Source organism: Sciurus vulgaris (genome assembly GCF_902686455.1).
Source record: "Sciurus vulgaris genome assembly, chromosome: 1".
Lineage (NCBI taxonomy): Eukaryota > Metazoa > Chordata > Mammalia > Rodentia > Sciuridae > Sciurus > Sciurus vulgaris.
The window spans coordinates 52,585,409-52,599,574 of NC_136461.1; the positions used below are offsets into that span (position 1 = coordinate 52,585,409).

At 39.0% G+C, this 14,166-nt stretch overlaps 1 protein-coding gene across 2 annotated transcripts in view; it reads left to right on the plus strand.

Annotated features, from left to right (window-relative positions):
• Positions 1–14,166, plus strand: part of ROR1 (receptor tyrosine kinase like orphan receptor 1) — a 415,961-nt gene that overhangs the window by 293,253 nt on the left and 108,542 nt on the right. For both annotated transcript variants that reach the window (XM_079130945.1, XM_079130944.1), the window contains exons 3-4: positions 3,244–3,531; positions 4,186–4,216. In XM_079130945.1, coding sequence (XP_078987071.1) covers positions 3,244–3,531; positions 4,186–4,216 — 319 coding nt within the window. The remainder of the gene's footprint in view (positions 1–3,243; positions 3,532–4,185; positions 4,217–14,166) is intronic.

Here is a 14,166-nt window from a genome sequence, read left to right on the forward strand (position 1 = left end):
TGCCAGCTCTGTGCCCAGCCCTCGGTTGGGTTCAAGTGCCAAAGCAGTTTGATGAAACGAAAAGAGCCAGATTGTGGAACCAGAAGGATGTGAATTGGATCTTAGTTTGTCCAAAAGGCCTTGGGCAAGTCACTTACCCTCTCTAATCCCAGGTTTCCTCCACGTAAAGCAGCCATAGCAAGTGTCCCTTGTAGAGTTACTAAATGGGTAAATACTAAAATAAACCCCCTATGTATGGCATCATTACAAGACGGTCTGTTATTGCTGCTGTTTTGGCTGCTACTGCCTCCCTTGGATTTGGTGTAGGTGCGAGGCTGAACTGAGAATTGAAGGCCATTCATGACAGAAGCTTTGGGCAGTTTGCTGTGTGACCACAGGGCGAGTCAGCTAATCTCTGAGTCAGAATTTTCTCATCTGCACCTGGGACTCCTGGTCAATTAATGTGCCTTTCCTACTGAACTAGGTGTTACAGGATAACAAGAGATGGAGGCTGTGGAAACATTATGTAATCTGCAAAGTATTATATAGAGGTTATTATTATAAAAATGATAGTAGCAACATTAATTAACATTTTTGTGTGCTTATGTTTCACCAAACACTGGTTTTAAGTACTTCATGGGCGTTACCTGATTTAATCTTTCACTAACGGTTTTGCCAGGTGGAACCCCATAATTCCTGTTTTTCAGTCGGCTAAACTGAGGTACTGAGAGGTTAAATAACCTGCCCAAGTTCACACAGATAGGCTGGGGGAAGACCAGGGATTCAAACCCAGCCAATTAAATTCCAGAATCCATCCAATGGAAATTAATAACTATGCTTATATTGTTATTAAGCGATTGCATGTCTAAGTTTCTCTCTTCAGAGGCTATGTAGTTATACATTATTGAAGCATGAAATGGAGTTTAAAGCTATAATAATAGCTCCCTACCCTCTGGGCATACCTCAAACATCTAAGGAACATGTATGATTATATTCATGAGCAAATACATTCAAGGATTGAAAAATATATGTATTGTAAATAAAAAATGATGTGTATATATCATATATATGTATTATACATATTCATATATGTGATATATGGAATCATGGTCTCTGTATAGAAAATGCTCTCAGCTAGAGAGTGGAATATAAATGTAAGAAAGCAAGGCATTAGCAAAATCATTTATGGAACCATGATTGTGTGATGAGAAATAATTATTCACTGGTTTCGGTGAGATGAAAACTGTTATTATGGTAACACAGTGAATGATGGTCATGCTTAGTCTCTCTTCCACTGCATGCACACGGTAAGTGCCATTCACACATGTGCATGCTCCAGATTTTAGCAACCCCCCTTCCCAATTCGTTGGTGGAAAATTAAAGCAAATAATGAATCATTTATTTTTAGCATTTATGAACTCATTTTATAGGCATTTGAGTAATTAAATAACCCAGTTAAGGAGCTTGAAAGTGTTGTTCTCCAATAAATTTCCATTAAATTCAACAAATCTACTGTGTTCCACCTGTGCTGTCCGATACAGTAGCCACTAGCCACGTGTGGTTGTTTATGTTTAAAAATCTGGTTCCTCCGTCCTCTAACCATATTTCATGAGCTCTGTAAGCCATGTGTGATTAGAGGCTGCCAATCACTGCAGCTCATAAAATATATCCATCCCTGCAGGGAATTGCTGGATGCTGCTGCTGGGCTCTGTGATGCCTGAAGGGTGCAGTGGGGGACTAGAACCTTCTCTGGCCTGCCTTGCAGCTGCTTGCTGTAATGTAGCAGTGAAGAACTGCTTAGCAAGCATCCTAGGTTTGGGACTAGGGATAGACAGAGAGCAATGGGAAAGTATGACATAGAATCCACCCAAGAATGCATGGTCAGGATGCATGCAAGAGCCAAACCAAGGAAACTGTCTATGTGAATAGTAGAGCAGTTTTTTAAAACAGTGAACTTAATATCAAATTTATTTTCTTCATCACTGGGTTCCACAACTAATATTTAGTATGATTTTTATAACAGTATTTATAGAGGAATAATCTTCAATAAAACTTATTCCATTATTAAAATTTTTGATACAATAAAATCGCAAAAGAAGCCAAATGCAATTATAGCATAATTCCATTTATATGAGATTTTGAAATAGGCAAAATTAATCTATGATGATAGAAATCAGAATAGTAGTTGCCTAGGGGAGACAAAGGAGGGAGTATTTGGGAGCAGGTATTGACTACAAAAGATTTCAGGGTACTTTGTCTGACATGGAAGTTCTGTCAAGACAGGAGCATTAACCAGGCATGGTGGTACACACCTGTAATCCCAGCAGCTCGGGAGGCTGAGGCGGGAGGATTGTGAGTTCAAAGCTAGCCTCAGCAACTTAGTGAGGCACTTAGCAATTCAGCAAGACCCTGTATCTAAATAAAAATATAAAAAAGGGGTCTGGGAATGTGGCTCAGAGGTTAAGCATCCCTGGGTTCAATCCCAGTACCCCCCCTCAAAAAAAAAAAAAAAAAAAACCAGGATCATTGGTTATGTGGGCATATGCATTTTTTAACACTTTTGGAACCGTTGATTTGTACATTACATGGAATATAATTGTATCTCCATTAAAATTGTATATTGAATTGAAGATAGATACAGATAGATACAGGGAAGAATTATATGCTGTAACATGTTAACAACTGACATAATACCTGACCTGACATAAACCTTATGTCATCAACAGGAAGGTTTCAAGCACACTTCTTAGTCTTATGTCATATAGATATAAATGTGTCACTCCTACTTTTTCTAGTTTTTGATGATTTCTTTCTTATCAAAAGTGGCCAAACTGGAAGGATGTTTGCTTGAGGTTAAGAAAAGTGTAAATTCAGGGTGGAAACATTTTAGGAAAACTTTGCTCCCCCCCCCCCCCAATCTTCTATTGTTGGAATTAACAACAAGGAGCATGTATTATTTTTATAATCTGAAGCACCAAAATTGATTTTGTCTTAGCTTAAAAAGTACACTTAACCATGGGTACCATGTAGTTATTTGAGGACTTGGAGTTTTTATTCTGATTAGTAACAAATTGCCCTTCAAGCGGTAGACCCTAGGGATGATGGTTAGCAGTCATGGTCTTGGTACATGCTGTTGAGTCAGTCCTCTCTTTCTCCACATTCCCCCTCTTCTGTCTCTGTGATTCTGTAACAATGGAGTCAATTTAGGTTGCTTAGAGGTTCTCTCCAACCCCTCTCATTTACTTCCTTCCCCTTGTGCCACAGATTCCTATCTGACCCTGGATGAACCAATGAATAACATCACCACATCCCTGGGGCAAACAGCAGAACTGCACTGCAAAGTCTCTGGAAATCCACCTCCCACCATCCGCTGGTTCAAAAATGATGCACCTGTGGTCCAGGAGCCCCGAAGAATCTCCTTCCGGGCAACCAACTATGGCTCTCGGCTGCGGATTAGAAACCTCGACACCACAGACACAGGCTACTTCCAATGTGTGGCAACAAATGGCAAGAAGGTGGTTTCTACCACCGGTGTCTTGTTCGTCAAGTTTGGTAAGTAACCTCCTACTGGGGATGGCCTTTGACCCCCAACCCAACATGCTGGGACAACCAGAGTTCACGAGGGCAAGGAAGGAGGAAATGAGCACCCTCTGAGAATGTACTAGGTGGTATAATCTTAAAGCTGGCACAGCTCTACCCATTTTACAAATAAATAATTCATGGCCCTGGAGTTCATTAAGATGTTTAGGATGGCCTGGCTTGTGAAGAGCAGAGCAGGAATGGGGTCCAGTTCTGTCTGATCCTTACCACCATGCCATGGAGCTCTTCCTAGTGAGGATGCTCCCTGTCCTGAGACACTGGGGGCGTAGACTGGAAGTCCCCTCTTGCTTTTGCAATTGACATCCTCATGCAGCCACTCAGCCTTCTATTAGAAGCTCCCGGCAGCTCTGCGGATGCACTCTGTTGGCTCATATTTTAGCATTTTTCAGCCCCGAATTGTGGGATATACACATGTTCTCACGGGTACGCTTTTATTCACAGAGGTTGTTGGAGAGGGGAGCTGGAGCAAACCAATAAATCCCAGAAAAATAAATATCACCTTGAGGTGCTTGAGAACTTTAATTTGTAATGGTTTGATTGCACCCATACTCACCCTCCAATTATCCCGACTGACTCTTTCTTTTGTGTTTCTTTCCATTTCTTTAGGACCCCCTCCCACTGCAAGTCCAGGATCCTCGTAAGTACTTTGAATCTCCTTTCTTGTCCTTTCTAAGCATTTTCCCCATTGGTTTCTAGGGCAAAGGCCACGTTGTTCTCTGCTTGGTCCAAAACACTTTGTGTTTGCAAATATCATTCCATTTTGCTTTTTCCTCTGACATGAAGATTCACAGGAAATCAGCACTGGCAGCAATCTCAAGCGTGGTAATGTTGAATCTGAAAGATCAAAGCAAAAGTCTTATTACATTTCTATTTTAAGATGAATCTAACGTTTAGTGGCAACAATGGATGTGGTAAAAATCAAACAAAAAATGATAGAGTAATGGTTTAGGAACCTTTACTCCCTGCTAAAAGGGTCTGCTGTACATTCTGTAAACCTTCTGATACTTTATTAAACAGGACAACAATTAGGTGATCACTTTATTTTTTTATTCCCTTCAAAGAACTAGAAGTTCTAGTTCACATAGGGATGAAAGACCCATGCTTGGATAAAGAATTTTATGGAATTTGGATTCATTCTGAGATTCTTTTAATGGAGTCAAAGATTTTGCTTCTTTAAGGGATACAATTGTTGATGCATTTGTTTATTCTGGTTTAAGGGATTCTCATCTTCCACTCTGAAAGTATCCTTTTGGGATATTTTTTTCTTTATGTTTATTTTTATTTGGGGAGAAAGACCTAATTATTCAAACCTTTGCTCTGCAAGAAAGTACCCTCCATATTTTGTATTCTTCTGAAGTAGGTTTCCCTGGTTCCACCATGAGAACACCAACATGTCTGGCCTCGACCGCACCCAGGGCAAATTTAAGAGCCGCTTAGCTTGCCCTAATCCCCTCTGTGCCACTTAATTACAGTGTGGGGTATTTTAATACATTGGTGTGTGCCTTGAGGCCCAGTGGCCCACAATCCCATTAATAAAATAGGTAATGGGTAAAAATAAACATTGGCCTTCAGCCACACTGTTCTGCTACTTCAACAGCAGTTAAAGGCAACTGTGAAAGAGTCTTTAAAATCAGCCGAGTGCTAATTACATTCTGCTTGCCCAGGTAGAAAGTGTTGCTTGATTTTAGAACAGGTCGGAACTTTGGTCACTCTGCCTTACCTTTTTGGAAGCCTTTTGTTTTGTTTTGTTTTGTTTTGTTTAATAATCTCACCATTGGTTATATGTGAAACCCTTTTGAAGTCTTATTTAAACAAAGATTAAAACCTCTGTTACTGGCTGTAAAAATACTTCCCACCCTGATACCTTAGTTGTTCCTATTAATCTATATTTCAAATGTGGCTGATAATCTGCATGCAGGCTGATTAATGTGGTCCTCTAATCTGCCTATCCTGGTGAGCCCTGGGCTGTTGACTTTCTGCCTGCGGAATCTGCATCAGTTATTTGTTGTAATCTAAGTAGCTTGTTAAACATTCACATTTCCTTATTTCTGGTAGTGTTTGTTCTTTCTTCGATGACATCTTTCTGATGAACTCAGTCTAAGTCTCTCACGGTTTTTAATTTATACCTAGTTTAATGGTTTTGTGAACCAATGCCCATAGAGTGGGTATGAAAGTCCCTTAAAGAGGCCTGGTGACAACCGAAAGTTTCTGCTGCCATCCGGCACCTCTGCTGCTGCTTGCTCACTATCCAGCAACAGCATGCAGTGTGTGGCACCATGTTTGCTCGGAGGGACTTAACACAAACATGCAGTCTATGTTGAAAATCCCACGGGGCCTTTTGCAGGCCAGTCTCCATCTTGATTGTATTCCTCGTTGTCATTTTGATGCTCTTTGTCTCTTTCCCTTAGGAACCCGTGATGTGTCTGCTTTTTTTGCCTGCCTCAACCACCACCCCTTACCCTGTGAATTTAGTTTGGCGGTTGTTCATAGCTTCAGACTTTATTTCTGCTGTCATTGCTACTTCCTGGCCCACCCCTAATCTCAAATAGAATGCTAGTTCCCATCGCTGTCCTCAGAGTCCCCAGTTAGAAGCCAAGCCTGACTAAAAGGGGATGGGCAGAAGTTAACAAAATGAGAGCCTTGGAAGATATCACAACATCCAGGATCCCTCCGAGGTCTTTTGTTAAATTGTACACTACTTTTTCCAAGATAAACGTGAAGTCCAATTATAAATCGCTGTTTATTTAAAAGCATCACAGAATCACTAGGAAAAATGAAATGCATGTCCACGCCACAATCTAGCATGAAGAAAATCAGGACAGTGACATGTATCAGGTGTAGGAAGCCTGGCAGGAGCGAAGGGTTCTTGGATTATGGGCCAAGAAGGCTCTTGTCACTCCCTCGAAGGGACTGCATCAGGTTTTCTCACGAAGCTCTCGGGATGCTGTTGGTTTAGAGTAGGAGCGAGTTTCAGATTTTAGTCTGGTGTCTGTTCATTGCTTCAGGCGTTATTTCTGCTGCCATTGGGAGATCCTGGCCCACCCCTAACATTCTAGGACCTGGGGCATGAATACTAGTGGAAACCCACATACCACATGTCTAAATATTTAAGAGGTTACATCAAGCTAGTAAAACTGTGAAATGAATATGTCCCATCCTCCCACATTGACAAATATACCTTCAAAACAACAAAATTAAAAGTATGTAGTATGACTGGAAGCCAGCAGCTATCAAAAGTGACTAATCATTACTTTACTTGTCTGGGTATTCTGTTCATGGGCCAAAATAGTATATATAATTTATTGATAAGTATGTATTCATTCCATAAAAATTTTTGCCTTCATTTCAGCAAAAGTATTACCTATGTTGTTTTATACAAGATGTTTAGTTAGTGTATCTTCTATTGACAATAATGCCAAATAAGACAAACTTTCTTGAGTCATTTTAATTCTTACTTTTAAAAACCTATCTTCATTGGGAGAAACCTCACTTCCCTCAGTCAGTAGCAATTGTACCAGAAAAATTCCTAAGGTGATACTTAAATTTGGAAATAAATTATGAACTTCATATGCCATGTTCAAACAGAAACGGGATCATATATGATGAATAATCATTATTACAGAATATAACAGAAGATTATAATTTTATCATATAAATCCATGTCATCTGAACATGTTACCATGCTGTGTGAGAATTTAAGAGGATAGTCATGTGTCATTTATCAGAGGGGATACATTCTGAGAAATGTGACGTTAGGCAATCTCATCGTTGGGCAAACTTGCAGAGCACGTATTTACATAAATCTCTGTGGTACAGGTTACTCACATGATGTGGCCTCTTTTTTAAAAAAGTTTTTTTTTTTTTTTTGTAGTTAGAGATGGAGAGAATGCCTTTATTTAATTTATTTATTTATATATGGTGCTGAGGATGGAACCCAATGCCTCACACATGCTAGGCGAGCGCTCTACCACTGAGCCACTGCCACAGCCCCAATGTGGCCTCTTGATACAGTCGGGACACACAAGTAAGACATCATGAGACTGCTGCCAAGGTAACAGCGTGCTTACAATAAACCTTTTTTATAAGAAGGAGGAGTACAGTCTAAAATGACAACGAATAATTTAATAAATACGTAAACCAGCAACACCGATGTTTATCCTCATGACATGCCACACACCACTTTATGTGCTATGCTTTTATACGGCAGTCAGCACAGTGGGTGTGTGCACACCAGCATCCCCACAAACACCTGAATAATAGGTTGTGCAGAGACACACTAGGCAATAGGAGGCTTTGAGCCCCATCGTGATCCAGAGGGACTACTGTCATGAACAAGACTGTCACGGACCAAAACATCATGATGGGGCACATCACTATAATTAGAACTGTTTAATCGCTGGTTTTCTAGGGCTACTGTAGCAAGGTGTCATAAAACGCGCGGCTAAACCAATGGAAACTGAGGTTAGAAATCCAAGATCACCATGCTGGCAGGGTGGGTTCTGCTGAGGGCACAGGGGAGGCTTGCTCCTCTATTCTTGGTTTGCCAGCACTTTTGGGCTTTTACTGGCTTGGGTGTCCTTCACTCTATTCTCAGCTTTGAGGTTCACATGTCATTCTCCCTTGTGTGTGTCTCAAAATATCCCCCTTTAAAAATAAAACACCTGTGGTAGGTGTTAGGATCCACCCTGTAGACCTCATATTAACCCGATTACCTCCACAAAGATCCCATTTCCAGGTAAAGTCATATTCTGAGGTACTGGGGGTTTGAACATCCACACACTAATTTAGGGTGACAGGATTCAACCTATGACTCTTATTGTGAAATGTTCTCACCCATGTGAAACTCTTGCTGAGTTTACTATGCTAATTCATAAGAACTTTCAGAAGCACAGTTTGAATGTACAAAACAAGAGGATAGATGCTGGGTAATATTGCAAATAAGTTCATCATGCAAAAATTGATTGCATTGGAACTGGGAGGAAGAATTTGACAGGTTGATTGATTTATCTCTGGTCCTATTGAAGCGTTTCTGCCACTATAGTCCTTCCTGTACTGGAAGCAGTGTCCAGGTCCCGCTCTGGCAGTGAAACAATACAAAAATCTTTGCACTATCCATCGCAAGCACCTTTTGTTCCCAGGACAGAAGGCACAAAGCATAGAAAAGTGTTCCCTGGGGCAGGAAGAGCTGAGTCCCACGATTGGCTGTTTGAGGTTCTGCCAGCTTGGAGTACAGAGTCTCAAGATGCATAGAGTCCCACATGTTCTCCTTGCTCTTATTAAATTTATGTTATGTGGTTCTTTTTTTTTAATATGGTCCCAGAACATATACCTTCCTTTTCTCTTCTTTTCTCTCTTTTCACTCTTCCTTTCTTTTAAAATACCTGTTTTACTAAGATACAGTTTCACCATAAAATATACCCTTTCGAAGTATACAGTCAGTGTTTTTAGAAGAGAGTTATGCAACCCTTGCTGCTATCTTATTTTAAAATATATTCACCATTTCAAAAAGAAACTGCTTCAGCCTGCGGTTAATTCTAACTTACATTCTATCTCTCTAAATTTGTCTATTCTAATTCTTTCATATAAATAGAATCATATTGCATTTGTTGTTGTGGCTGGCTTCTGTCACTTAGCATATGTTTTGGAGGTTCAACCACATTACAGAATGTATCATACTCCATCCTTTTCGTGGCTGAATAATATTCCATGGTATAGATTTACCACATTTGTTTATCTATTCATCTGTTGATGGACATTGGGTTCCTTCCCCTTTTTGCCCGTTCTGAAAAATGTTGCAACCATTACTCACATGCAAGTTTCTGTGGAGTGTATATTTTAAATCTGTTAGATATATACTTTGGAGTAGGGTTCTTGCAGCTTTTGATTTCTCTGTGTTTAACTTTTTGAGGAACTCTAAAGCTGTTTCTCAAAGGGACTGAGCCATTTTATATTCTCAGAAAGGAAGTATAGATGTCTAAATTTTTCCATATCTTCTCTCATATATTTTTTTCCTTTTTTAAAAGACATATTTATCTAAGTTGGGCATGGTGGCACAGGTCTCTGATCTCAGTTTCTTAAGTGAGATCAGAGGATTGAATGTTCCAGGATAGCCTGAATAACTTAATGAGACCCTTTTTAAAAATTTGCAAAGGCCTATGGATGCAGACTTCTTTCCTAGCACACATGTGACACTGGGTTCAGTCCCCAGTGCCACAAAATAAATAAATAAGTTTACTTACTATTTTATTCATTCATTATTTATTTATCTATGTACCTATTTTAGTCATCTTAGTGGATATGAAGTGGCCTCTTACGGTTTTGATTTTCATTTTCTTAATGACTAAGGATATTGAGTATCTTTTCATTTGTTTTCATTGGTCATTTGTATGTCTTTGGAAAAATAACTGCTCAATTTTTTTTTTTTTTAATTGTTTACTGGAGTTTTCTGTCTTGTTATTTTTGAGTTGTAAGAGCTCTTTATTTTTCTTGGCTATATACCCTCATCAGATATATAATTCACAAATATTTCCATATTTTCTATGGACTGCCTTTTTAAACTTTCTTCACAGTGTTCTCCAAAACAAAAGTTTTTAATTTTGATGAAAACTAACTTGTTATTTTTTTTTTTTCTTTTTTGATTTTGAGACATCATTACCTAATACAAGGTCATGAAGATCTATGGGCATATTTTCTTCTAAGTGTTTTAGTGTTTAAGCTTTAGCTCACACTTAGGGTTTTGGTTCATTTCAAGTTAATTCCTGCGTGTAGTGTGAGTTAGAGCTCAGATTCATTCATTTGCATGTGGATATCCACTTGTCCCCACACCATTTGTGTTGCTGAAAAGACTACTCTTTGGATTTTTTTGGATTGTCTTGGCACTCTGTTAAAACCAATTAACCATAAATATATGTGTTTATTTCTGGACTCTTGATTACACTATCCTTTTGCTAGTGTCACACATTCTTACTTACTATAGGTTTGTAGAAGTTTTGAACTCCGAAAACAAGTTCTCTATATCAATCAGTATTCCACTATGGTGATACACTCCTGTGATCCTAGTGTCTCAGGAGGCTGAGACAGGAAAATCACAAGTTGAAGGCCAGCCTTGGCAACGTAGCAAGGCCCTATAGTAAGAATGTCTCAAAATTAAAAATAAAAAGGACTGGGGATGTGAATCAGTGATAAAGCACCCCTGGGTTCAATTCCCAATAAAAATAAATAAATAAATATATATATATATCTTTCTATGAAGGGATTTATTGCAAAGAATTGGTTTATGTGCTTGTGTGGACTGGTGAGCCATGTTTGAGGTCCATAGTGCACAGTGTCAGATAAGCAGGCTAGAGAGTCTCAGGAAGTTGCTCATGCTGCAATCCACAGGTAGGAAACTTCAGGTCTGCTCTAAGACCCCTCAACTTTTGGCTCAGGCCTATTCAGATTATCAGGACAACTTCCTACATCCAGTTGATCATAGATGTTAATCACATCTATAAAGTAATTTTCTTAAAAATTTGTTCTAATTAGTTATACATGATAGTAGAATGCATTTTGACACATCATACATAAATGAAGTAGAACTTCTCATTCTTCTGGTTGTACATGATGTAGATTTACACCAGTCATGTAGTCGTGTATGCACATAGGGTAGTAATGTCCAATTCATTCTACTAACCTTTCTACTGCCATACCCCTCCTTTCACTTCCTTCTGTCTAATCCAAAGTACCACTCTCTTCCCTAGCCCCCATCCCATTGTGAATTAGCATCAGTATATCAGAGTAAACATTCAGCCTTTGGTTCTTTGGTATTGACTTATTTCACGTAGGCCGATGTTCTCCAGTTCCATCCATTCACCGGCAAATGCCATCATCATTCTTCTTTATGGCTGAGTAATATTCCATTGTGTGTATATATCACAATTTCTTTATCTGTTCCTCTATTGGAGGGCACTTAAGTTGGTTCCATAGCTTGGCTATTGTGAATTGAGCTGCTGTAAACATTGATGTGGTGTGTCACTGTAATATGCTGATTTTATGTCCTTTGGGTATAAAGCAAAGAGTGGAATAACTGGGTCAAATAGTGGTTCCCTTCCAAGTTTACTCACACATTGCTGGTGGGAACTATAAATTGGTGCGACCACTCTGGAAAGCAGTATGTAGTACTTTCACAGTAACACCCAGACTGGTATTTCCTGAATAACTAGGGACTATATCTTGCCAAGTTAATACATAAATCTGACCATCATATCCTTCAATGTTGCTCTTAGATTTCTTTCTTTTTTTTTTCTTTCTTTTCTCTGTCCCTTGCATTCCATATGAATTTTAGGATAGTTTATTAACCATGTTGACTAGAAGTAATGAAGTCGACATCCTGATCTTTTTTCTTACCTAAACAGGAGAGCTTTTGGTCTTTCACCATTGAGTATGATGTTAGCTGTGGGGTTTCATAGATGCCCTTTACCAGGTAAAGGAAAATTCCCTCCTATTCCTATTTTGTTTTGTGTTTCTTATTATGAAAGGGTGTTGGGTTTTTCTATGTGCACTGAGATGTTCATAGAGTTTTATCAGTCTTTTATTATATTAGTGTGGTATACATTGATTTTTGTATGTTAAACCAAGTTTACATCCTTGGAGTAATTCCCACTTGGCCATGGTGTATAATTCTTTTATATACTGCTTCATTTGGTTTGTTGAGGATTTTTGTTTCTGCGTTTATGAAAGATATTGGTTTGTATTTTTTTTGTGTGATCTTTGTCTAGTTCCCATATCAGGACAATACGGAACTCTTAGAATGAATTGGGAATTATTTCCTTGTCTTCTATTTTTTTTTTTTTTTTAAAGTTGGGAATGAATTCTGTTAATTCATGCAAACGTTGGGTGTAATTCACCAGTAAAGCCACTGTGGGAAATTTTTAAATGGTTAATTCAACTTCTTACCTTTTTATAGGTCTATTTAAACTTTCTACTTCTTCTTGAGTAAGTTCTAGTAGTTTGTCTTTAGAGTAATATACCCATTCCTTTAAATCATCTCAGTTGTTGGCATATAATTATTCACAGTATTCCCTTATTTTGTTAATTTCTGAAACATTCATAATGATATCCCTTCTTTCTCTCTGAACTTAAGTAAATTGTGTCTTCCCCTGACCCCCTTGGTTATCTAGTCCAGCTTTAGATTTACCAACTTTGTTGGTCTTTTCAGAGAACTAAATTTTGTTGAAAACTGTATACTTAATGTAAGATGGGCTGGAGTTGTGGCTTAGTGATAGAGCATTTGCCTCACATGTGTGAGTCACTGGGTTCCATCCTCAGCACCACATAAAAGCAAATAGATAAAATTTTTAAAATGTAATATAGCAGCTCTGGAAATCAAATTGTCTGATTGTCTTTTTTCTGATGTGCTGTGTATTGTCCTTGCCATTTGTTTAGTGTGTTACCTGGACTAAATCTGTATGGTCTACATTCTCTGTCATGTAAGATACTGAAGTCTTAGCTCAATTAGCTCTTACCAGTTAATGATTGGACAGAGATTTCCTTAAACCAGAAAGTCACCCATCCTTTATCAAAAGGTTCCATGAAAGCTTGAGCATGCCTTTAGCACCCCAGCAGTTTACAACTGTGCCTTTGCTTTCATGTCCTACTGGGTGCAGGACCTCAAAGATAGCCAGAGAGGGGGGATTAGGGCTTTCTTTCCTGGGTATGCACACAGCCTGACTTGTAAGAGTGCCCTTCAAAACCCAGGCATATGTCAGAGGTTTTTCAAAGCCTCAATGGACATCTCATTCCTCACCTCCTCCCTTTGAACTTTGAGCTTTTTGGCTAGGCTGCTGTTTCTCATAACTGGTATCACTGCCTCAGGCAAGTAGGCTTTTTTCAACAAATGTCCTGGGACCAGGGCTTTTCCCACTGAGACGCTCCAAGTGTAGTCAAATAAAGACAAGCCCTGTGAATGGGGCTTTTCCAGAAAGCTCCTAGACAGGTCACATCATGCCACTTCTGTGGAGATGAGCCTTCGGAGGATCTCCAAACTCACTCTCGTCTCCTTCAGTAACTGCAAGGCTGCTGATTTTCAAGGTCACAAAGAACTTGGGAGAGGAAGATGGGAATAAGCAAGTTAAAATGCCACAAAACGCTGTTCTTAATCACCTTCAACTTTTCCCCCTTTATCTTTTCTCTCACCTGCATTACCCAAGAAATCCTAGGGGGGAGCTTGTTATAGAATTCACATTGATTGAATTTAAGTTATATTTCCTTTTTTTTTTCCCCCCACCTTCTTTGGTTTCCTGCAGAATCAGTCTGTTAAAACTACATAAAAAAAAAAAAAAAAAAAAAAAAATCAGAAGGATGTTGAAATTAAGTGAGATCATGATGACCCGTCTTATGGATCATTGCTGTGTAGGTAGCAATGTGCCTGGCACATTCATAAGAGCTAAATAATGTTGGTTAACAACATCATCAGCAGCAGCAGCATAATCACTATTTGAAAACAAAGAGGCTGTGTCTTCTTTTCAGCCAGCGTCCTTCTGCTGGACAGTACTCCCTGCTCTGAACCCCAAACAGAGCCATTGAAACTTTTATTTTCTTTTCTCTCAT